Source organism: Saimiri boliviensis, chromosome 10 (genome assembly GCF_048565385.1).
Source record: "Saimiri boliviensis isolate mSaiBol1 chromosome 10, mSaiBol1.pri, whole genome shotgun sequence".
Taxonomy (NCBI): Eukaryota; Metazoa; Chordata; class Mammalia; order Primates; family Cebidae; genus Saimiri; species Saimiri boliviensis.
The window spans coordinates 54,497,059-54,523,328 of record NC_133458.1 but is presented as its reverse complement, the minus strand read 5'-3'; the positions used below and the strand labels follow the sequence as shown (position 1 = coordinate 54,523,328).

Below are 26,270 nucleotides of genomic sequence, written 5' to 3'. Positions count from 1 at the left end.
TTTATGACAAACTAGAAAGTAGAAATAAGCAGCACAAATACAATTAGTACCCAAGAATAAAAATATTTTATTTATTAAATATAATTTAAATTGTTATACTATGGTCCTATAGTAAAATGACTCAAACACAATAGTATAAAGTTTTTAATTAAAAAAAAAAAAAAAATTCTCTTTGGTCCAACACAGATAATGCTGGGCCAAAAAAAAAAAAGAAATGGGCTGTTTAAGTTTAGAAAGTGTTTCTACTCAGTTATCTAGACTTCTGTGCACTGTTAATATTTAGACTCCATCAAAATACATAAACAGTTTCATTTTCTAGAAATACTGTTTAGTTTCCCCATACCCCTTTTCTCTGTAATGACTTTATAAGCTTTATGGTAAAGCTTTAAAAGTCTAGTAGATACTTAAACAGAAAAAACTTCCAAATTTGCATGTAAATTTTGGTCAAGGTGATCAGAAAAAAAACAAAGTTTTTAGGTACAATTTCTAAAATGGTTATAAAAAATAATTTGCAACTAATAAAAGATTTTACACTTTAGCAATATCAACTCTGGGTCTGTAAATGAAAAATAAACATTTCCAAAAAATATATTTTCTTGTCTTTGATTTCTCTAGTAGTTGCTCACGGCTTTGACAACTAATAAAAGAATCAATCACTTGGGACAAACTCAATACATTTGGTACACTGTTCTCTAAACATCAGGTAGAGTGGTTTCTTAAAATTCAAATATTAACATTAATACACCCAGTCATGAGCCTCTCTACCTTCCTTAGAATAAATACAAAATTATTTTACACTATAAATAATTTGCCTCCACTAGAACATTTAGTAAGAATGAAATGTGCTTTTAGGCTTGTTAACAAATTGATCCTTTTAATTCAAAGTAACAAGAGTAGGGAGGATGATGATAAGTTGATTATTACATGTATGTATGTATTTTTTAGAGACAAAGTCTCACTCTGTAGCCCAGGCTGGAGTGTAGTGTAGCTCACTACAGCCTCCAACTACTGGGCTCAAGTGATCCTTCTGGCTCAGCCTCTCAAGTAGGTGGGACTGCAGGTATGTCCCAGCTAATTAAGAAAAAAAAATTTTTTTAAGAGCTAATGTCTCACTTTGTTACCCAAGCTGTTCTTAACTCATGGACTCAAGCAATCCTCCCACCTTGGTCTCCTAAAGTGTTGGTATTTCAGGTGTGAGTCAGATAAGTTGATTAATGGGTAGCGTGTACATTATTCAAGTGATGGATACCCCAAAAGCTTTGACTTGACTACTATACCTGCTACACATGTAACAAAATTGCACACGTACCCCACGACTTTGTACAAACAAAAAGAAAAAATAAAAAACATCTATAATTCTGTGGCTCTAAGTACATCCACAATATTGTGCAATCATCACCACTACCTAGTTTTAGAAATTTTTTATCACCCCAAAAGGATGAAAAATAATGAGAACAAGTATTCTTTAATTTTGTCTTATTTTTAATCTTTGTTCTTAAAGACTAGCCAAGTGCAGTAGCAGGAAAGGGGGAAAGAATGGAACAAGGAGTTCATCTGATCTTTGACTGTGAACAATTGAGATAACTTGCTACCTTCAGACCGGCCAAAAGAGCAAGCTTTTATGTTTTTAATGTTTCAATTACTATTACAAGGTATTATCTTTAAAGGGAGACATACTTCAGAAATAAATTGTAGGTCCTAACTTTCCCTAATATACTGGAGTATATTAGCTACTACATCCTGTGTAGTAACTAATAGAATCCTTCCTCACCCAAACCTCTATTTAGGCATCAAAATAGTTCTTTTTTTAAAAAAAGAAAATTACATAAGTAATGTAGTAATTTGTAATGAACAGCTCCCAAAAACTAAAAAGTTGTTTATATGTATTTTTTTCTGAGGCTTTTAAATTCCAAATCTGTCAAACTTAATAACACAACCTCTCAAGGTACTTAATATCTCCTGTCCAATGAATTAAAAGCTTTCTAATTGTCAAAGAGAATAAAAGGTATTATGGCATCTTACTAGACCTCTCTGATGTTCTTTATTTGTTTGACTAGCCCAACTCTTCTTCATACTCTCTCCATACTTTTTTATCACGGATCTCTTACTTCTCTTTCCTTCTTTACTTGTATCTCTTTATTTACCTACCCATTAAATGTTAGTTATTTCCCAATGCTCTGTTTTCAGCCCTTTTATTTCATCATTCAACAGAAATCCACTCATTCCTATGGCTCTATCTATATGTTTTATATGTATATATCACATACAAATATATACCTACACAGTCACACTCTACAAACTGAGAACTCTCAAATGTCCCACCCAAGTATCAAATAAATATTACTGTAACAGAATTCTCAATGTGCTCTTCTTCCAGTATTTCCTATCATCGTTAGTGCTGCCTGAGTAAATTTATTAAAACATAATCTTCTGCTTAAAATCCTTCAATGTCTCCCCTGTTGTTTTCCAGATTATATCTAAACTCTTGGGGAAGGCATTAAGCCCCTTCATAATCTGACTTTCATTTTCCTTTCTAGTTTTATTTCTAATGACACTAATCTCCTTCCTCCATCCAACCTATTACAAAATCAAACTCCTTGAGGAGTCCTGCCTCAGTCATGTTCCTTCTATCCTTTATATATATTTCCATCTGCTCTTCATCTGTCTGAAATGTCTTCCTTAAGTTCATGAAACACTTCCTCTATGAAATCTTTCCCAACCTCCCCAGGCTTGTCTCTCCCCTCATTCTTCTATAGAGTTTTAGACATGCCTCTCTTAATGGAATTTACCTCATGTGTAACTATGTGTCTCACCTACAAAACTATAATCCATTTTATCTTTGTGTCCCATGACCTAATCCTATATTTAACACATACCACAACTTTGTTGTGTATTAATTCTTCCTCATTGTCAAATGGGAAAGAATCCTGCTCTTTATTACAAGTGACTAAGTAGTCTAAACATTAATGAATTTTAACATTAACAAATTTTTGGACTGATTTTTAATAACTAAAGACACTGGTTTTCAATCTAATGTAACCCTTTCTATACAAAATAGAAAATGTCAAGTAACTAAAGTAATACTGTCTGTGCCCAGATTAAATTTAGCTCGTGCAGAAACACACTGATTAGTATCTATGCAAATAAAAAATATAAATCTTATTACCAATAAAGAGTGCTGAGAAACAACAGATTCGGTTGAAAACCACTTTCATGCTAGCAAGGTAATCTATGAGAATATTTTATCAGTATAAGAGACGTGATTATATGTTCAGGAAGAAAATGGCTACTAAAAAAACATTTAAATTAGTGCTTTACTGTCCTAAATTCTTTTTTAAAATGACCAACTTTTCGGTGACTCTTTTTGAGTCCAAGTCAATCTGTTAGTAGCACCAAAAAGCAGATCTCAATTAATCAAAGCAGCATTTGCACAGGATCACTCAGGCAGGAAAAATCCTGAAACACTTACCAGTTTAACAAACTGTACAGAGCAATGAGAGCATCAAAGGGGAGGAAAGCAAACTAGAAGTATAAGGTGACAAGTAAAAGGGGAAAAAAAGCTGACAAAAAAATAGTCATTAGAAATTAAATTTTAAAAGAACGGAAAGATGATCAAAAAAAAAAAAAAACCAACATCAGAAGTAAACATGACTATGGTAAATAAAGTTTACTTCTTTCTTTAAAAGCTTCAATAGAATAGTAATTTATATCTTAAAAGTATATGAAAAGACACTACAGAAAACGTAATTAATAATTCACAGAACTGTGTTTCAAAATAAACAAAATGAAATAAACTCATTACCTTGATTTCTCTTTGTTCAACAGATTTTTCCCATATTTGTTGATCATATGCTCCAATCTATGACAAGAAGAGAACACTATGTTAAATGATCATTGCTGGTACCATCAAACAGGTACAACTCTGCATGAAATACAAGCAACTCAGTATTCAGCACAGATTAGACTTCTCAAATCAGTATCATATTATCACAGTGGTTCTCAAAGTATGATTTCAGAACCAGCACTAGTAGGCTCACCTTGGAACTTGTTAGAAATGCAGTCTCTCAGGCCGCACTCCAGAGTTACTGAATCAGAAATACAAGAGTGGCTCCAAAATTTATGTTTAAAACAGAGAGGGGAACAACAGAAAATGGGGACAACTGAGGGAGGAGGTTCAAAGGAAACAAAGGTTCAAGGGAAAAAAAAAATCTATCAGGTACTATGCTTAGTACCCAGGTGACAAAATAACCTATACACCAAACTCCCAAGTCATGAGTTTAAGTATATAACAAACCTGAACCTAAGATAAAAATTTTTAAATCCCTTTTGATGATTCTGATGTTGAAAACCACTGCCCTAGGGAATTCTTAATTGTAAATAAATATAACTGCTACAGCTCTGGTTTATTTGGGGAAAAACTCCAAAGTGATCAATTCTTTATGGTGTTATTTTTAAAGAAAAGTACTAATATTCTATACAATTAAAAAATTTAGAAACATGCAGACCACAATTACCACTTAAAGTTTAAACTGGAAAACAAAGTTGTGAAATGACTGCAGACAAAGGAAAATAATTATCAAACCATTTCTTATAGCTTCTATTTCTATTATTCTTAGATGCTGGAAAATTCTCTGAACTATACCTTCAACAGGGCAGGATGAACAAATCATTCTTTATTGTTCCCACCCAAGTTACTTGCTATTAGCTCCTAATGTGTCCAGTTTCCACTTAATTTCCCACATCCAAAAGGACAATGAAATGGTCAACACCATGTAATTGTGACTAGGAATTTTCGTTATTTGCATTAACTTAAAATTATAATTCTAAGAAATTAAAAGTATTTCAGATAACTACACTTAAGAGACTAGAGAAAGAAAATGATCAGAGATACGCAAAGATATTATAAGAAAATACAGGAGAAAAGAGTATTTTCTGACTCATAATTTACTCAAAAGTCCTTTAATCTACACATCATTTTATAAATCTCAATTTCAACAACTAAGAAATTGAGAACACTAGAATGGTTTAAAAGCAGACACAAAGGAGGTAGAATAAAAGAACTTAAGTGACTCCCTAAGAACCTTTAATGTCTGTTATTCTCCCTCTCTCTCTCTCTTTTTTTTTTTTTTTTTTTTTATTGAGGTATAGTCTTGCTCTGTTACCCAGACTGGAGTGCGTGGCACAATCCTGAATCACTGCAACCTCTGCCTCCTGAGTTCAAGTGATTCTTCTGCCTCAGCCTCCTGAGTAGCTGGGACTATAGGCACGTGCCACCATGTCTGGCTAATTTTTTGTATTTTTAGTATAGATGGGTTTTCACTGTGTTAGCCAGGATAGTCTCAATTTCCTGACCTTGTGATCTGTCCGCCTAGGCTTCTCAAAGCACTGGGATTACAGGTGTGAGCCTCCACGCTGGGCTATTCTCTCTTATACATTATCTTGCTCATATTAATTCTTCTGGTCCTCTAAATCCTATTCTCTTTTTCACCACTTTCTTATGACTCATTTTTTATTTTAAAACTCGTATTATGGCTGAGTGCAGAGGGGCTCTTGCCTGCAATCCCAGCACTTTGGGAGGTTGAGGTGGGAGGATCGCTTGAGCCCAGGAGTTTCGGACCAATCTTGGCAGCATCGTGAGACCCGTCTCTACAAAAAATCTAAAAATAAGCTAGGTGTGGTGCCACGTACTTGTAGTCCCAGCTACTCAGGAGACTGAGGTGGGAAGATTGCTTGAGCCTGGGACATTGAGTCTGCAGTGAGCCATGATCATGCCAAGTGCACTCTAACCAGGGCAGCAGAGTATCCTGTCTCAAACAAAAAACAAACAACAACAACAACAAACCATGTTATAACCCCAAAATTAAAATCTTATAACACTTAGACCAAGCTACCTAGACCAAACAACATACTCATATGTAACTCAACTGACATCAGTCTCTATAAAGCAGGATTAAGAAGTTCTAGATAGGCCGGGCATGGTGGCTCAAGCCTGTAATCTCAGCATTTTGGGAAGCCAAGGCAGGTGGATCACGAGGTCAAGAGATCGAGACCATCCTGGTCAACATGGTGAAACCCCGTCTCTACTAAAAATACAAAAAAAACATTAGCTGGGCATGGTGGCGCGTGCCTGTAACCCCAGCTACTCAGGAGGCTGAGGCAGGAGAATTGCCTGAACCGAGGAGGCGGAGGGTGTGGTGAGCCGAGATCACGCCATTGCACTGCAGCCTGGGTAACAAGAGTGAAACTCCGTCTCAAAAAAAAAAAAGAAGTTCTAGATAAATAAGAACCAAGTGGTTAATCCTAATGGAGAGTTGACCTGTGGTGACTAGTTGCCCTTCATCCTCTTAAATTCTAAATTCAATCAATCAATCATCTTCCCTAAAATCAGAAAAGGTAAGTATGGGAACATGAATATTTCTGCTCTAACTGAATAATTCAGAATAACTGGGCTTATATGCAAATAAAAACTTATTTTTTAGGCCAGGTGCAGTAATTCATTTTTTAAGCTGGGTATGGTGCTCATGCTGCCATCCTAGCACTTTGGGAGGCTGAGGGGGGCAAATTGCTTGAGTCCAGCAGTTTGATACTAGCCTGAGCAACATGGCAAAACCCATCTCTTCAAAAAATACAGTAAATTAGCTGGGGATGGTGGTATGCCCTTGTAGTCCCAGCTACTCAGGAGGCTGAGGTGAGAGGATCAGTGGAGACCAGGAGGTCAAGGCTGTGATGGACCATGATCATGCCACTGTACCATTACTGGGTGACAGGGCAAGACTCTGTTTAAAAAAAATAAATTAATAATAATAATAATTAAATGTGTTAACTATTTCAATGCACTGCGTACTTTTCAGCAAAACAATAATTAAAAATAAAGAATAGGTACCAATACATTTTAATCACCATTTTGGCAGAATTTTGTTTTCACATACAAAAGGACGCCTAACTTATCTTCAAAAGGACTTTTTTATTTCTAGGCGACTCAAGAATGTGAATGGGTAGAACATTGTAGGTATATGTCCTACAATCCTAAAATCAGGAAAAATAAAACAATCCTGTGCAACAGACCAAATCGAAAAGGCATGTCAATCCTTGGCCTAATAGGTTCAATGCAACCCTAGCATGGTAATCAATAGCCCCAAGGCTTAGAAAGGTACACAAACCCTAAGAAACTCTGCAGTGAAGCAGTAGGTAAAAGTGGGAATGTCTCTTGAAGGCTGACATATTTCACTTGTAAATAGCAGAATGCAATCCTAAAGGTGGGTGGGATAGACATTCCTGTAAGAAAGGCCACAGGGTAAATGGTTTGTTTTACTGAAAAGACATAAATGGTTTGTTTTACTGAAAAGACATATTTATTCAAAGATTTGATAGGTGAGTGAAAAGATAACTTTTACTGCAATAATACAATGTCTCATGGTGGGGAGGGGGTCTTAACTTTTTTAAACTAGATAAATTTCATTTTCAATCATAGCAATTAAATGTCTGTAAGAGCAGGAAACAATTCTCCTTTGCAGAAGACTTCTTTTGTTTTAAAAATACTACCAGAATGAACATTTTAGATGCATAAGCAAACAGACTACTTTTTCGGAGAAAACTGTGAGGATGCTGGTTAACCTAAATACAGGTGCCTAAGAAGGAGACGTTCAGGGTTTTGCTTAATAATAGGTATGCCTTTAACAAATTACCCTTACGTATGAATTCAGACTGAATTATCTCTGAAATTGTTTCTTGGGATATCTGTAGCACACCAGTGGTAGCTGGGTCCTAGAAGTGAGAGTGAAGGAATTTTAAAGATCTCTTCTGGCCTTTAGTCTCACTTTATTCCCAGCTGACAAGACAGTAGATCAGAACACCTGCGGCTAGAGTCAAGCTCTTCCCTGAAAGAGACAATTCTCCTGTCAATCATTATAGGGCAAGAAAAGAAGTTGACACTTAGGGCTAGGAAAAAGAACCATCTCCTCAAGACTTAGGGTCATGGATCAAGAATAATTTGCTGAGCCGTGCTACCAAAGTCAAAAAACAAATAAGTGGACAGGTTTTCCAACATTTCCACTTTACGTCTAACACACAAATATACCAAAACCATTTCCAACATTTCTATTTTACCCCTAACACACATTTCCATTAACACACATTTCCATTTTACCTCTAAACACAAATAATGTACTTGCCCCTTCTGTTTTATGTTTATTGTTGCTGTATCCCCCACGCCTTTTTTTTTTTTTTTTTTTTTTCCAGACAGGGTTTCAGTCTGTTGTCCAGAGTGACTTGGCAGACTTGACTGAGTCACATAAATTTGATAGGTAATTTTTAACAAATTTATTCTACATAAAATTAAATCACAAGGCCAAATTTAATTACAATTATCTATGAAAGAAAATTCAGGAAGAAAATAACTACATTTTTTTAAATGACATACAAAATATTAAAAGAAGTTCAGTGGTAACATTTGTCTAACGGTACAGTAATTTTAATAAGATGGTATGTCTTTAATTGAGAAGTAAATACTATGTAATATTTTGACTACTTCCAAATTTTTGGTACCTCCTCACTGTTCTCTTTTTCTCCTTCCCCTCCCCAAAGGTCTCCAGTGTTTGTGTTTAGAAAAGGGCATATTCAATGTAATCCATAGGTTCACAGAAAAGAAATTTTTTTTAAATGTACCTAACATTCTAAAAGGCTATATACTCAAATAATGTTGAAGATACACAGAAGGTAATTAATGTACAAGTAATTGTATAGATAACCAACTATAATCTTCATAGGTAATGATCTGTTTCAAGGAGCAAAAAATTGTTCCATCATATAAGACAATACTCTGAAATCCTGATTTATATTTTGTAGCCAATAGTTTTGTACATTGTAAGAATGTAAAGTTCTTTCCCTGATGCTTGGCTATGGTAAGCAATTTTATCAATGCTCTTGTTATTACTCCCAGAGATGCCCTGAATACCTTAAGTCTCTGGTGTACTCTTACCCAACCAGAGTTGACGTATAGTCAGTTTTTCTATTCCTGGTCCCAAATGACCAAGCACTTTGTCATCTACAAACTCATCCTGTATCTTTAGCAACATGTCTGGCAGTTCTACACCAATCTCTTACAATAAATAACTCCTTCCTCTTAATGACAGCAAGGTCAATTCAAGATTTTCTTCCTGCAAGCTTTAAATTCCTAATTACTGTGACCATCACCATTCCTGGAAGAATGTGTAGCTGATTACTACTTCCCTGAGAAGACTGAAACCTTAAGATACAATATTATTTTCTATCATCTCCACAAAGATGTTTTCTAATCCAATTCATTTTTCATTTTATTTTCTAGTATGTTTTCTCATCCAATTTATTTTTCATTTTTTCTTATCTTTATAAACAAAGTTTGAACCATTACAGAGGTTAAAACTAATTTCAGAAAAATGATGAAATAGCATCATGAAAGCACTAAGATTTTTTTTTAAAAAAATTGATATTCTAGAACTTAGTAATATTAAACAAATGAAAATTCAACTAAGTGAATATTCTTTAGTTGCTTTCTGACCTAATGAAGACTGTTCTAATAGGAAAATGCATGTTTACATGCTGTAAAATTGAAATTAACATAGCTAACATTCTATATTAAATATATGTAAATATATACAGCAGGTATTTAAAAGGATACATGAAAATCATTAATAATAATTACCTCTGCAAAGTACCAAAGACAACAGCACTTTTCCTTTCTGCCTTATATTCACTGTTACTATATCACATTTTTTCCTTTTTTTTCTTTTTTTTTTAAGACAGAATCTCATTCTGTCGCCCAGAATGGAGTGTAGCAGCTCGATCTTGGCTCACTGCAACCTTGATCTCCCAGGCTCCTGAGTACCTGGGACCACAGGTGCGACCCACCCTGCTCAACTAATTTGTTATGTTTTGTAGAAATGAGGACTCCTTATGTTGCTCCCTATGTGGCCTTGAACTCTCGGGCTCAAGCAATCTACCCACCTCGGCCTCCCAAAACGCTGGGATTACAGGCGTGAACCACTGCGCCCAGCCACTGTATTGCTTCCTCCCCTGCCCATCTCACCAATTTTATAAGCCAGGATTCTAACCCAGGTCTACTGGACTCCAAAGTAATTTAAACAAGTTATCTTAGAAACTAATATGTTCCATAGTAACTAGTAAAGTGACTATCACTGAATAGTAACTTTATAGAGAATCATCTACCTCTTCCTACCATTATTTTAATTTTATACATTTCTATACACTGAGACAAACAAAATGGGAAAGGGGAAGAAGAGAGAAAAGGGAGAAATGGAGGAAGGGAAAACTGGGAAGAAAAAAAGGGTAAAGAACAGGGAGGACTTGTAGGTAGAGAAAAAGATTGCCTTTGTCTAGGTATCTGCCAACGTCAACTCTGGCTCCCATGAAAAAACTCTGTAATGAATATGATGGTATCAAAAGTACAAATGTTAAAACCTAGATAATTAGATGGTGAAACAAGAAACATGTATCACTTAGGAATTTTAGAAAAGAAGTATCTTTGAAAAACAATTTGAAAAGCTACTCTTAGGCTATCTAATTACCTCTAGGTTATCACATTCAGAACACCAGTGGCTCAGGTATCAAGAGGCTGAAGACAAGGTATCTTGCTTCAAAAAGGTAGTTATCAATAGTTTAATTAGATTAAGTGCTTAGATAAAATATTAAGGGTTCACAAATAAAAATAAGCAAGACAAAAGGAGGCCCAGATTTGCAAACATATTTAAAGCACCTAGTTTTCTTAACGAATAAGCAGATATATCATAACGCAGTATGTCAAAGCCCTAATTTTCCTACCACCATGTTTAGTTTCTTTTTTCTGAATCTCATTTAAGAAACTCTGAAAAGCAAGCTATTAATTTTCACAAACACCAAATGCCATACAAAAAGCTAAAACAGAGCCCAGATTTCTTCCTAGATGAACACCATGCAACAAATATCAGAGGCCAATCATGTGCCAGGATAAATGTTGTCTAACTTTGTTAGCAAAAGTATCTGTTAAAAGTACTAACAATAAGGCTAGGCACAGTGGCTCACACCTGTAATTCTAGCACTTTGGGAGGCCAAGGCAGGTGGATCACCTGAGGTCAGGAGTTTGAGACTAGCCTGGCCAACACAGTAAAACCCTGTCTCTACTAAAAATACAAAAATTAACTGGATGTGGTGGTGGGCACCTGTAGTCTCAGCAACTTGGGAGGCTGATGCAGGAGAATCACTTGAACCTGGGAGGCGGAGGTTGCAGCAAGCCAAGATCACACCACTGCACTCCAGCCTGGGAGACAGAGCAAGATTCCATGTCAAAAATAAAAATTTAAAAAAGTATAATAATAATACCCTGAAGGCAAGAGAGTAAAGAATCTCTTGAGATAGGGCTGGGCTTGCTAGCTCATGCCTGTAATATCAGCACCTTGCGAAGCAAAGGCAGGAGGATCACTTGAGACCAGGAGTTCAAGACCAGTCTGGACAACACAATGAGACTCCACCTCTATTTTTTAAATTAAAATTTTACCAGGTACAATGGCATGCATCTGTAGTCCTAACTACTTGGGAGGCTGAGGTACGAGGATTTATTGGGCCTAGGAGTTTGAGGTTACAGTGAGCTATGACTGTACCATTGCACTCCAGCCTAGGTAACAACAACAACAAAATCTTGAGATAACCTCTAAATAAATAAATAAATAAATGGAGATGCATAAGCCCTTGGTGACTCTTTCCATTTCTAAATTGATATTTTAAAAACATTGCTTTTTCTGTGACTTTTTTTGGTATATGTACCATCAACCATAAAATGCTAATAGGCAAAGGTTATGTTGTTTTTATACCTAATGCAAACATCCCATGGACCCCATATTTTATTCGTTTACTTATTTATTTAGAGACAGAGACTAGCTCTGTCGTCCAGGCTGGAGTGCCGTGGCACGATCTCAGCTCACTGCAACCTCCGCCTCCCAAGTTCAAGCGATTCTCCTGCCTCACCCTCCTAAATAGCTGGGATTACAGGTGCCCACCATCACACTCAGCTAATTTTTTAATATTTTTGGTAAAGACGAGTTTTCACCATGTTGGTCAGGCTGGTCTCGAACTCCTGACCTCAAGTGATATGCCTGCCTCAGCCTCTCAGAATGCTGGAATTATAAGCATGAGCCACCTGCACCCAAGCAACATTCCATATTTTAATAGTGATTTGATAGCTGTACAACCAAAGGTAAATTTTTTTAGTCTTTTTACCAAAATATATGTTATCGGTCAGAAAATAGACTGTCAATTTAGAAATGGAAAATCAAATACCGTAAGTTCTCACTTATAAGCAGGAGCTAAGCTCACAAATTACACAAAGGCAAAGAGAGTGATATAATGGACTATGGAAACTCAGAAGGGGAAGGGTGGGAAGTGGGGGATAAGAAATAAAAAACTACATATTGAGTACAATGTACAGTACTCAGGTAACAGGTGCACTAAAATCTCAGACTTCACCACTAGACAAATTCATCCATGTAACCAAAAACCATTTGTGCCCAAAAAGCTGTTGAAAATTTTCTTTTCAAATTTTAAGATGACAAATTCGCAAAGAAAAAAGGAAAAGAAAGTACACTTTGTCACATTTGGAATGTTGGTTTTTAACACTTTGTTTTCCCCAGCATTAAATATTTGCTGATACAAGTGGAAAGACCCTGGACTGTTTAAGAGACCTGGATTTATATCCGACCTCCACCATAACTACAGCCTCATGGACATGGGCAAGTTACTTGACCTCTGAACCTCTGTATAATGGGGATAATAAAACACATTTCATAGAACTGAAATGTAAAAAGATAGTCTGGTATATAGTTGCACTGTAAAAATCTTAGTTCTTTCCTTTTGTGCCAAATATTAATCTCTTTAGGCCTTAGTTATCTCACTTTTAAATTGCTATAGCTGAACTATATTTAATTATGACAATATTTATGCTTACTAATGATTTGGATGGCTTCAGAGGTGTTTTTTATGCTTCAGTATGGAAATAGAAAAGATTCAATGCTACTATAAAATCAGATAGAAGCAATTATAGTAGTTAGAAAGGTGCAGGCAGGAAGTACCAAGAAGAAAGCCAAAGGCCGGGCGCGGTGGCTCAAGCTTGTAATCCCAGCACTTTGGGAGGCCGAGGCGGGTGGATCACAAGGTCGAGAGATCGAGACCATCCTGGTCAACATGGTGAAACCCCGTCTCTACTAAAAAAATACAAAAAATTAGCTGGGCATGGTGGCACGTGCCTGTAATCCCAGCTACTCAGGAGGCTGAGGCAGGAGAATTGCCTGAACCCAGGAGGCGGAGGTTGCGGTGAGCCGAGATCGCGCCATTGCACTCCAGCCTGGGTAACAAGAGCGAAACTCCGTCTCAAAAAAAAAAAAAAAAAAAAAAAAAAAAGAAGAAAGCCAAAACAGGGTGTGTAGATAAAAGTCTTTTTCCTAATTGTCAATGTAATACTTTAGATAACTGCTTACAGTTTATAGAAGCGGAGCTGTCAACAAAATCATTTTGTTGACAAGATCACATTTGCCAAGATACCTAACAAATATGGTTTGCATTGCCATAATAATCTACCTATAAATTTGATAAAAAAAAAAAAAAGAGAGAGAAGAAAACTGAGGGGTTAAATAATGTAACAAAGTTAAGTTACTGAACAAAATAGTGAATGTGAGAATTAAATGCTAATCACCAATTAAAGAAAATTATAACTCTAATCCCCAAAATTATGTTGTCATGATGAACATTTGACAATTATTCTCAGTATTTCTCTTCATATTGAAAAAAATACAGAAGAGACATCTAGGCCAGTAAAAATCATTAGAATGATGAATAACCTTCAGATAAATCTTATTCAGAAATAGTAAAAACTAATTATTTTGATGTTCTTTAAGACTTTTAATTCAAAAGTAAAGTTCTCGGTCCTCTGAATATCAAATAGGTTTTCACTGTTTTTGCTCGTAACTACTACTTCTCAAACAAATTTGTCTCTTAAACCACCTAGAAAGATCTCTGAATACTGTAACTGCTCCTAATAGGCCTTATTTCTAACCTGCTACTCACTACTACTCAATTTCTGTGCTACCCTATTCCATCATTTTTTTTAAACAATATCCTATTTTAATCTACCTATTGTTTAATGTTTGAACATGTTCAAACATGTTCAATGTGCAACATGCACACACACTCCTAAAGAAGTCAGTTTTTATAAGTCACTCAGGTGATTTTAATGATGAGGATCAAATGAGGAAGCTGAATCATTTAATTACACAGTATAAACTATGAATGATGATAATGTCACACAAAAAAGTGTGGTCTGAGAAAATGTCCAAAGCTAGCAACTCTTTCAAATGCATAACCACCAAATTATTTTACCAAATCTCTAACTTTTCTGAATGAATCTTTTTTAAAAACTCCAAAAATACATGAGAGGCCAAACCATGGAAGACCTTTAACACAATCATTAAAAATATTCCCCTATATAATTCTAGTGTTATTTGGGGAAGACCTTAAATGGGTAAGTATACAAACTTAATATCCTAATTGGGAAAATAAGTCTAAAATCATGGAATAAATATTATTGACTATAAGCACAGAGTTTGCTTTGCAACTACTTGCAAATCTCTTTGCTTTAACCATCACTTACTTATTTTGCTATCAATGATTATCGGAATATAATTTTAAAAAGTGTTACTAAAAACAAAAAAGGAAAGCTACTTGAGTAGAAGGCAAATTTAAAAATAATTAAAATTCTTTTTTTTAAGATTTGAAATCTTTTGGTTGGGAGACAATAGGACTTTTCAAGGAAGAAAATGGATTTCTAGAATTCAGTCAATTTACATATCTAGCTAGCCATTTGGATCAAAACACCAAAATTTAAAAACATATTCTCATCTGCAGATACTAAAATCTAGCTAATTATCAAAGATTCCATTCATGAATGAATAATTACAGTGAAAGCTACTTAAAATCTTCCCAACATCATCTAAAATGACACCATTCCCTACATTAATCCCCAAAAAAGTATATTACAGACCACATACTTATAATCAAATCATGAATCCCAATCAAGCTCCTATTGCCTAGGAAAGTGCTAATCACAAAGTAAAACAGATTCAAGTTTAGAAAAAAGTCTTGAAGGTATTCTTTATTTCAATGAAGAGAAATAATTATGGTAGAATCGGTCTCCCAGAAGTTATAAATCCAAAGAAAAAAATAATCAAAGAGTCATAATTCAATCAACTAAGTACTATTGCATACTGCTGAAAGATGGTCTGAAAGAATCAATGTTTGTTAGGATAAAAGGTACAAGAATAGAAAACTCCCTTGATATGGATGCATAAGAAAGAAATAAAGATGACAGTTTCTGGCTTAAGTAGCTGGGACTGCACTACTATTATTAACCATGACATCCTGGAATAAAAGCAGGTTTGAGAAAAGCCCATTCGGCTGGGGGCAGTGGCTCACAGCTATAATCCCAGGACTCTGGGAGGCTGAGGTGGGCAGACTGTTTGAGTCTAGCAGTTCAAGACCAACCTGGGCAACATGGTAAAAGCCTGTCTCTACAAAAAAAGAAAGAAGAAAGAAAAACAGTCACTGGAACCATAAGACAGCCAGGAGTTATGGCTAGCAATCAGCAGAGTTGGTAAGATACAAAATTTGGACCTCAGCAGCATCAACTGGGTGTTTGGATGTTATGTGGTCAATTTGATCACCTAAGGAAACTGAATATCTTAAGAAGACCAAGAACAAAATATTAAGAAGGATAAACATATATATGGGGGGGAGAAGAATCAAAAGCAGGTAATAAGACTTAGAAAAAATAGTTAGATAGGTAGGAAGAGGACTGGGACAATATACTAATAAAAGCTAAACAAGGAAAGAGTTTGAAGAAAGAGACTAAAGTCAGGGGAGCTAAAAATACTAAAATATTTTGAAGTGGTTATGGTAGTAATTACATTAATGTCAGTAATCTTGATCTCATTTAAATAGCAGGCAGTCATCAGATGAGATTTGGAAGCTGTGGAGTCTGGGAACGGGGACAATAAAAAAGGTAAAAAAACAACCACTTGGGGTGACAGAATACATCAGCCACTAGAGAGAGTGATTAGAGGGATACCAGATAGACCATATGCAGCCAGGTTGGTATTAGAAGCAGTCAAGTAGGTTATGTTTATATTTTTCCTTTTACCACTAAGGTTCAACAGTCCAGGATCAGGAGTGGAATTTAAATATCCACACATACTCTACCACCAAATACCTACAGTACACCAGGCATGATACTATGCACTTGCAAGTTTCCTCATTTAATCTTTATAGCTTCCTTTCTCTTTTTTTCTCCTTAACAATTCAGCACTAAAGCCATTAGATGGGGCAGAATCATGGGGACCTAAAGCAGGGTGCCAAAGCTACAATGGAGAGAGCCTGAGGCATGGGTGTGGCCAGGCATGGGCTAACAGTCCAAGCAGGATGTAAAGGAGGACTCTGTGGGGTAAGGACAGTCAGAGCCTAAGCAGGGCGAGATGGATGACGACATGTGGGGGTGACCCAGCACAGGGCACAGAAGGTCAAGCAGGATAAGGAGGACATCTACTTGTAGGATACCTTGGTGTGAGGTATTGGAGCCCAAGAAAGACAAAGAAGATCTAGAATAAACATCTTGAGAGAGATGAAGAGGGTCTCCACATACAGGACAGGACTGCAGCTAAGATGGGAGAATGATTCTGTATGTGGGGACTGATGTCTCAAAAGCCTGAAAATGTTCCTATGTACTGAGAAATCTCTATCTCTAAAAAGCTAATAAAGAAATAAGAGATTAGTTTGACAACTTACGAATGCTATTTGTAAATAGGGGAATGGCTTAATAAATATATTATGGCATACTCATAGAGTAAAATGTTATAGTCATAAAATTATGTTTTTAATTGGTATTTAGTAATGTGAGAACATACTTTTAGTAACGTTACATGAAAACAGGAAAATAAAAATAAAATATAATGCTAATTTTGTTGGGGAAAAGTCACAATGTCAACAGTAGAGTACTGTGTGATTTTAACTTTTATTACACTTTACCTGCATTTCCGACTTTTCCTATGATAAATACGCATCACTTTAACAATGATAATAAAAACCAATATTTAAAAAATCAAGAGGAAAAGGAAGCTAATACCCTCAACTAACAACCAAGTGTTAGGTGCTAGGCTAGGTGCTTTTGAATACATTTCTTATGGAAAAGTACTGTAAGTAGAAGGGGAAAAGTTATTAAGAAAGCAACTACCACTGCTCAAAATCAATTTATTAAAATAAAATTTGGCTTTTCCTATAAGATACATAACAGAAACTCTCAGTTGAAGAGATATTTTAACAACAAAACTATCAGAAATTTTAGTAGTATAAAAGGGCAGATAGATGATAGATAATAGATTGGTCTATCCATTCTTGGACATTGGGGGAAAAAAAAGAGTTAAAGAGCCAAGATGCTAAAATATGCAATTACCCAGGAATTACCCAGGAAAAGAAAAATATTCCATCTTTGTGGCTGAAGAATAACTTAAATTGCATTAGGTGGTGATGGAAATAATTTAACTGGTTCATACAGGAAAGGGAGGGAATGGAAGAAAGGGAGCCTGGTAAACAGCTTTGCGGTGGAGCTGGGAGAATTCCAAGTTCTGGAAAAAGCCAAGGAGAGAAGGCCATCACCAGTTCTTTTGGCCTCTGCAGCCTTGAGGAAGGGTTGGCCATATGAGAAGCAGCAGCAGTCATGAACCGTCTCATCTGACTCCTCTCCACTCCTTCCCTTTTGTCCTCGAAAGAAATTAAAAAGATTAACCCTCAATGCTAGTAACACTATGATTACAGTAGAATCTGCATCTAAGAAGTTATAAATCCAAAGGAAAAAATATTCAAAAAGTCATAATTCAAAGCAGAATCAAGTAAACACTATTGCATACCACTGAGAGATGGTCTGAAAGGACCAATGTTTGTAAGATAAAACGTACAAGAATAGGAAACTCACATGGAGTTTCCATGAGAAAGAAAGAAAGATGACAGTTTCTGGCTTAAGTAAGTGGGACTGCACTGCTACTATTAATCATGACATCATGGAATAAAAAGCAGGTTTGAAAAAAGGCCGTTTGGTCAGGTGAACTAGATAGATACTTCCAGCTAATTAGAGCTAGACAGATCTATGTATGTAGAAATAGTGTCACTTCAGGGATCCCTCAATAACCCTTGAATGCCAAGCCATCATTTTTAAAACTTAAAAAACTAAGTATTTAACGTAGAGATTAAAAACACACATCTAATTGATTCAATACCCATCTCTCATTTACACTTAAGTAAAATCAGTAAACCAATCACTGAAATTGCTTTGCAAAATTATGACAGTAAGAGAAATCTGACATAGCTGACTCCATCTTGCTTCTAACCTCCAAGCTGTGCTTCATTCCTGGAAGTAGCCAAGTTAACTTTGGGAGGAATTTAGTTTATAATTTAAACGAAGGATGATAACAGTCCTTCCCAAAACTACCCCCTCCTTTGAAACCACCTTTGTAAAACTAAGAAATTAGCCACAAGACTAGAAATTATGGCTCAGGAGTCATGCAGCCAGAGGTCACAAGATTCATAACCTTCTTAATTGCTCCTACAGATAATATCACTATCATAAAACCTAAGATTGGTGTTTGAGGTATTTTTTGGATCCTGCATTCTGATGAATACCAGCTGGCACCACCCAGACCCATAAAATGGCTCAACCGGTCTTGTAATCCCACCCAGGGACTGACAGTGCAAGAAGACAGCTTTAACCCCCTATGATTTCACTCCTGATCCAACCAGTCAGCACTTCCTATTCCCTAGCCCCCTGCTTGCCAAATTATCCAAAAACAGAAACAAACAGAAAAACCAGTCTCCAAAACTTCAGAGACCAATTTGAATAATAATAAACTCTCTTGTTCTACATGGCTGGCCCTGCAATTTTTCAACTCTTTGCTGCAAAAACCTGCTGCTCTAAGTGCATTCGTTTTTCCAGGCAGTAGGCAAGATTACCACAATGGGAAATTACATTACTAAGCATAAAGTATTGAAGTCTTGCTATACTCTGCGATGGACTCCCAATCTCCACATACGTGTTACTTGATCCTGCACATCCTCTTCCCCACAACAGTGATCCAAAGCCAGACATATGACTCAAGTGGAGCCAATCAGATTTTCTCTCCATTACAGACATCATATGAATAGGAGAAACATAGAGACAGATGGCTAATACAGAGGAATAAATTTAATGTTAACTACAGATCCCCAGAGAAGTTTCTAGAAATTCTGCTGCTGAGGGCCTTGCACAGCCTTGGTTTCCTTTCCTTTCCATGTCTTAGCTGGCCAGTGTTGGCACAGTTTACACACGTAGTGAAATCTGTAAGTTTCTAGAAATTCTGCTGCTCAGGAGCCCTACACAGTCTTGCTTTCCTTTTCTTCCCATGCCTTAGCTGGCTGATGCTGGCACAGTTTACACATGTGGTAAAAAGTAGAAGCAGAACACCGTGGTATTTTTTCCTGGCCCAAATTTAACGAGAACATTGCTGTTAATGCAAACCAATGCCATTCTGCATAATTTATGAAGACTGTTTATCTTCCAACTTGCTGATAAGTGACAGTATGTTCTGAGTGGATTTATTAAACAAGCTACTATGTGATTAATAACCTTTCCCAAAAAGTCATCTTAGCAAAGATAATTTAACTTCTGCTTTTCTACTTAACCTAACCTTGGATGAATTGTGAAGACCCTGCTAATGAGGAAAGAAAAGATCATTACTGGTCTCTTGCAGTGGCTCACACCTATAATCCCAGCACTGTGGGAGGCCAAGGCGGGTGGATCACGAGGTCAGGAGTTTGAGACCAGCCTGACCAACACGGTGAAACCTTGCCTCTACTAAAAATACAAAAATTAGCCAGGCATGGTGACATGTGTCTGTAATCCCAGCTACCTGGGAGGTTGAGGCAGGAGAATCACTTGAAACTAGGAGGCAGAGGTTGCAGTGAGCCAAGACCGCACCACTGCATTCCAGCCTGGGTGACAAAGCAAGACTCCATCTCAAAAAAAAAACAAAAAAACAAAAAAAAAAACTAGGAGGCAAAGATTGCAGTGAGCTGAGATTGTGCCACTGCACTCCAGCCTGAGTGACAGAGCGAGACTTCACCTCAAAAAAAAAAAAAAATCATTACTGACTTCCATTAATCATGGGAAAATAATTCAAATAAGTCAATCCATGTCTGGACTATTTATTTATGTATGTATTTATTTGGTCTAGACAGGATCTCACTTTGTTGCCAAGGCTGGTCTTGATTATCCTTGGCTTAAGTGATCCTCCCTCTTTGGCCTCCCAAAGTGCTAGGATTACAGATGTGAGCCACCAAGCCCAGCTGACTTCTTTAGCTTCTAAATCAAACAAACACAGTGAAAGATGAGATATAAACATTCTCTTCATTTTACCACTAACAAAAGGTTGCTCATATTTTATATATCAAATTTAAAAGAGAAAAAACTCCAAAAAACATGAACTTCATCTTCCCACCTAATCTAAGACATTAATCAACACTGGTCAAATTCTCTTGGCCAAACATGTATTTATAAAAATTGTATTTACTCGGTTAAATAACATTGACCAAAATCAACCTAGTCAATAAATGTACAAGACTTCTGATAGATTAAAAACACTTAAGTTAAAGTGATAGTTGTTAAAGTGATAGTTGTATTTATAATCAGTAACTGCTGCTACCATTTACTGAGCATTTGCCGCTCCTTGGTGGCAGTCCAGGCAGGGAATGAAACACAGAGGACAAATTTAATACCACTACTCTCACCACCTAAGAACCCAAAGGTAAGAGAAAAGTAAAAGAAACAGGCTAGATTTGGTTGTAAAGTGGGGAGAGGAATCACCATAAGTAAGCAGTGGAGATACTGTGGCCCAGACCAACTAGATTTGAATTCTGGCTCAAGCACACAGGCACTATGTGACCAACTAGATGTCTCTAAACCATAGTTGCCTCACTTATAAAATCAGGATGATGGCAGTAATATCTATTTAATATCTATCTATTAAGGCAAAAAGAACAAAGCTGAAGGCAGTACACCACATGATTTCAAAATATATTACAAACCTATAGTAACCAAAAGACCAAGGCCCTGGCATAAAATAGACACAGAGACCAATGGAACAGAATAGAAGGCTCTGAAATAAATCCACATATTTACAACCATCTGATTTTTGACAAAGGCACCAAGAACATTCACTGGGGAAAAGACAATCTCTACAATAAATGGTGCTGGGAAAACTAGATATCCACATACAGAAGAATAACTAGACAGACCCCTATATTTTACAACATATGTAATGACTAAAATATGTGTCAACTTGCCTGGATTGAAGGATACAAAGTACTGATCTTGGGCATGTCTGTGAGGGTGTTGCCAAAGGAGATTAACATTTAAGTCAGTGGGCTGGGAAAAGCAGACCCACCCTTAATCTGGGTGGGCCAATCTAATCAGCTGCCAGCAAGGCTAGAATATAAGCAGTCAAAAATATGTGAAAAGAGACTGGCCTAGCCTCCCAGCCTATATCTTTCCCCAGTGCTGGATGCTTCCTGCCCTCAAACATCGGAGTCTAAGTTCTTCAGTTTTGTAACTCGGACTGGCTTTCCTTGCTCCTGAACCTGCAGACAGCCTATTGTGGAACCCTGTGATCATGTGAGTTAATACTTTAATAAACTCCCCTTTATATATATATATATATATATATATATATATATATATATATATATATATATATAAATCACACACAAACACCTATTCCATTAGTTCTGTCCCTCTAGAGAACCCTAATACAGATATTGGTACCAACAGTGGTTCTAGAGCAGGTGTCCCCAAACTTTTTACACAGGGGGCCAGTTCACTGTCCCTCAGACCGTTGGAGGGCCGCCACATACTGTGCTCCTCTCACTGACCACCAATGAAAGAGGTGCCCCTTCCTGAAGTGCGGCGGGGGGCCGGATAAATGGCCTCGAGGCCGCATGCGGCCCGCGGGCTGTAGTTTGGGGACGCCTGTTCTAGAGGAATAGAATATTAAGGATGGAGTTCTTTCACTGGTTTTGGGGTTTCTGGAGTTGGCTGTTTAATATGATTAAACCTCAAAATGCTAAGGACTCTACTTCTATAGTAGGGAGAATACTGTTAAGTCCTTGGCCTGAACTGTTTAGAGAGTTATACAAAATAAATGCATTTGGCACTCCTTATTCATCACACATCAGAGGCAAGGAGTTTAGTGACTCAATATGTAACACCTTGGACCGCATGTAAAGAACCAAAGAACATAATGAAGCTGGTAATAAAACTGGCTGGTTGCTTCTAAGTTCAGTGGACAAAGTGATGAAATAAAATGAACTCAGAGATTCTATCTCTTGGCTTCAGAAGTAGATATTGAGCCTCAAATCTGCTAAGATTGCCCTAGGTGAGAGTCTCATCTCCTCTAGAGAAATAGCTGAAATTAGGGAAAAACAGACACAAGCTCTTATCATTCCAGTGGCTGACCTGCAACAAAGGTGCATGCATAGCCTGGCCAGGTGTCTACTATTAAAGTGGGGGCATTGATTAGAAAAGAATGAGACCCTGCAACTTGGAATGGGGATGTGTGGGAGGACCCTAATGAGGCTGAGGACACTGAGTTTGTAAATTCTGGTGAAAATTTTTTGCCAGAAGAAACAGCTACCCCATCCCCAATAGTGGCAACATCCCCTCCCCAACCCATGCTGCCATCAGCCCTTCCATCTCTGTCTGAAGAGATCAACCTTGTGCTGCCTGAGGCAGCTTCGAGGCAAGATAACATTGATTCTCCTCAGGAGCCACCTCCAACACCCTTGTTTCCTTCTAGACCTGTAACTGAAGTCCCAGAGGGCACCTAGAGACGAGGTTGAGAATGTGACCTATAAGGAGATAGGCAAAACTCAAAAAGAATTGCTTAAGTTTTCTAATTCACATAAACAGAAATCTGCCGAACAGGCATGGGAATGGAAAAGGTGTGAGATAATGATGGAGGGAACGTAAGAGTTGGATCAAGCTGAATTTATTGATTTTGGCGCACTAAGTAGGGACTTTGCATTTTTGCAGATCAGGGAGTTTAAGTTTAAAAAAAAAAAAGGTTCTAATAGTTTATTTGCTTGGTTAGCTGAAACATGGATTAAAAGATGGCCCACTCTGAGCGAGCTAGAAATGTCTGATCTCCCTTGGTTTAATGTAGAGGAAGGGATCTAAAGGCTTACGGAGATTGAGATAGTGCAGTAGATTAGTCACTTTAGACCTACCGATCCCAGCTGGAGGGTCCAGAAGATATACCCTTGACCAATGCCTTGTGAAATAGATTTGTGAGGGCAGCACCTGCATCTTTGAAGAGCTCTATAATTGTTCTTCTCTGTATGTCAGATCTAACAGTGGGAAATGGAGTCACTCAACTACAAAATTTAAATTACAATGGGAATAACTCGATCCCGAGGTGGCAGGAGCCAAGTGGTGACACTCAATCATCAAAGGCAAGGTGGTTGTAGCTACTGTAATAGACAGCAGAGTCAAAGTGGCAATCAGAATAGTCTGACTTGTGTAGAGCTTTGGCACTGACTAATTAATCAGTGCTCCTAGAAGTAAAACTTATAGGAAGCCTACAGCATTCTTAATTCATATAAGCAGGAAACTTCTAGGTCAAACGCACAAAAGACTAATTTGAATTATAAAAACAGAGAATCACGGCCCCTCAATTTCCAGACTTGAGCCAGTTTACAGACCCAGAACCCATTGAATAAAGGGCAGACTGGGTCCCCTTAAGGAAGGACCCCTCTACACTATCAACAATTTATGTAGTGAATCTTTCTCCCATCTTTCCCCAAGGAGACCTCTGGTCTTTTACCAGGGTAACTGTGCATTGGAGAAAGGGAAATGATCAAACATTTCAGGGACTTCTGGATCCTGGCTCTGAGCTGACAGTGATTCGAGGGAACCCAAAACATCATTATTAAAGTAAGGACTTATGGAGGTCAGGTAATTAATGGAGTTTTAGCTCAGGTCCGACTTATAGTGGATCCAGTGGGTCCTCAGACTCATCCTATGGTCATTTCCCCAGTGCCAGAATACATAATTGGCATGGACATACTTAGCAGCTGGCAGAACTCCCATAGCGTGAGGGCTATTATCATGGCAAAGGCAAAATGAAAGCCATTAGAGCTACCTCTCCCTAGAAAAACTGTAAATCAAAACCAATATTGCATCCCTGGAGGGACTGCAGAGATTAGTGCCACCACTGAGGACTTGAATGACACAGGGGTGGTGATTCCCATCACATCCCTGTTCAACTCTCCCACCTGGCCTGTGCAGAAGAAACATGGATCTTGGAGAATGACAGTGGATTATCATAAGCTTAACCAAGAGGTGACTCCAACTGCAGCTGCTGTACCAGATGCAGTTTCATTGCTTGGGCAAATTAACACATCTCCTGGTACCTGGTATGCAGCCATTGACTTGGCAAATGTCTTTTTCTCCATTCCTGTCCATAAGGCCCACCAGAAGCAATCTGCCTTCAGCTAGCAAGGCCAACAAGCAATTTACTGTCCTACTTCAAGGGTATATCAGCTCTTCAGCTTTGTGTCATAATATTATTCAGACAGCCTGAACACTTTTCACTTCTGCAAGATATCACACTGGTCCATTACACTGATGACATTATTCTGATTGGATCCAGTGAGCAAGAAGTAGCAAATATACTGGCATTACTGGTTAAGACATTTGTGTGACAGAGGATGGGAAATAAATGTGACTAAATTCAGGGACCTTCTAACTCAGTAAAATTTCTAGGGGTCCAGTGTTATGGGGCCTGTTGAGATACTTCCTCTAAGGTGAAGGTTAAGTTGCTGCATTTGGCCACTCCTACAAAAAAGAAAGAAGCCCATTACCTAGCAGGCCTATTTGGATTTTGGAGGCAACACATTCCTCATTTGAATGTGTTACTCCAACCCATTTATCATGTGACCTGAAAGGCTGCCAGTTTTGAGTGGGGTCCAGAATAGGAGAAGGCTCTGCAACAGCTCCAGGCTCTATGCAAGCTGCTCTGCCACCTGGGCCATATGAACCAGCCAATCCAGTAATGCTTGAGGTATCGGTGGCAGATAGGGATGCTGTTTGGAGCCTTTGGCAGGTCCCCATAGGTGAATCACAGTGGAGGCCTCTAAGATTTTGGAGCAAGCCCCTGCCATCCTCTCCAGATAACTGTTCTCCTTTTGAGGGAAAGCTCTTGGCCTGTTCCTGGGCTTTGGTGGAAACTGAATATTTGACTACGGGTCATCAAGTCACCATGCAACCTGAACTGCCTATCATGAACTGGGTGCTTTATAACCCATCTAGCTATAAAGTAGGTCATGCACAGCAGCATTCCATCATCAAATGGAAGTGGTATACATGTGATTAAGCTCAAACAGGTCCTGAAGGCACAATAAGTTATATGAAGAAGTGGTTCAAATGCCCGTGGTCCTCAGTCCTGCCACCCTGCCTTCTCTCTCCCAGCATGCATTGATGGCCTCAAGTGGAGTTCCCTATGATAGTTGACAGAGGAAGAGAAGACTGGGGCCTGGTTCACAGATGGTTCTATACAATATGCAAGCACCACCGAGAGTGAACAGCTGGAGCACTACAGATGCCCTTTCTAGGACATCTCTAAAGGACAGTGGTGAAAAGAAATCTTCCCGGTGGGCAGAACTTTGAGCAGTACACCTGATTGTGCACTTTGCATGAAAAGAGAAATGGCCAGATGTGCAATTATATACTGATTCACAGGCTGTGACCAATGATTTAGCTGGTTGGTCAAGGACCTAGAAGAAGTATAATTGTAAAAGTAGTGACAAAGAAATCTGGGGAAGAGGTATGTGGATGGACCTCTCTAAGTGGTCAAAACTGTGAAGGTATTTGTATCCCATGTGAGTGCTCACTAGTGGGTGACCTCAGCAGAGGAGGATTTTAACAATCAATTTAAAGTGGATGGGATGACACCACTCAGCCTCTTTCCAACCCTGTCATTGCCCAATGGGCCCAAGAACAAAGTGGCCATGGTGGCAAGGATGGGGGTTACACATGGGCTCAGCAACATGGACTTCCACTCACCAAGGCTGACCTGGCTACGGTCATTGCTGAGTGCCCAATTTGCCAGCACTAGAGACCAACA

The 26,270-nt window shown here is 37.8% G+C and overlaps 1 protein-coding gene across 7 annotated transcripts in view; it reads right to left on the bottom strand.

Annotated features, from left to right (window-relative positions):
• The window catches only part of PHTF2 (putative homeodomain transcription factor 2), a 166,928-nt gene that overhangs the window by 62,449 nt on the left and 78,209 nt on the right, over positions 1–26,270 (bottom strand). For all 7 annotated transcript variants that reach the window (XM_074379304.1, XM_003921138.4, XM_074379308.1 and 4 more), the window contains one exon: positions 3,803–3,859. In XM_074379304.1, coding sequence (XP_074235405.1) covers positions 3,803–3,859 — 57 coding nt within the window. The remainder of the gene's footprint in view (positions 1–3,802; positions 3,860–26,270) is intronic.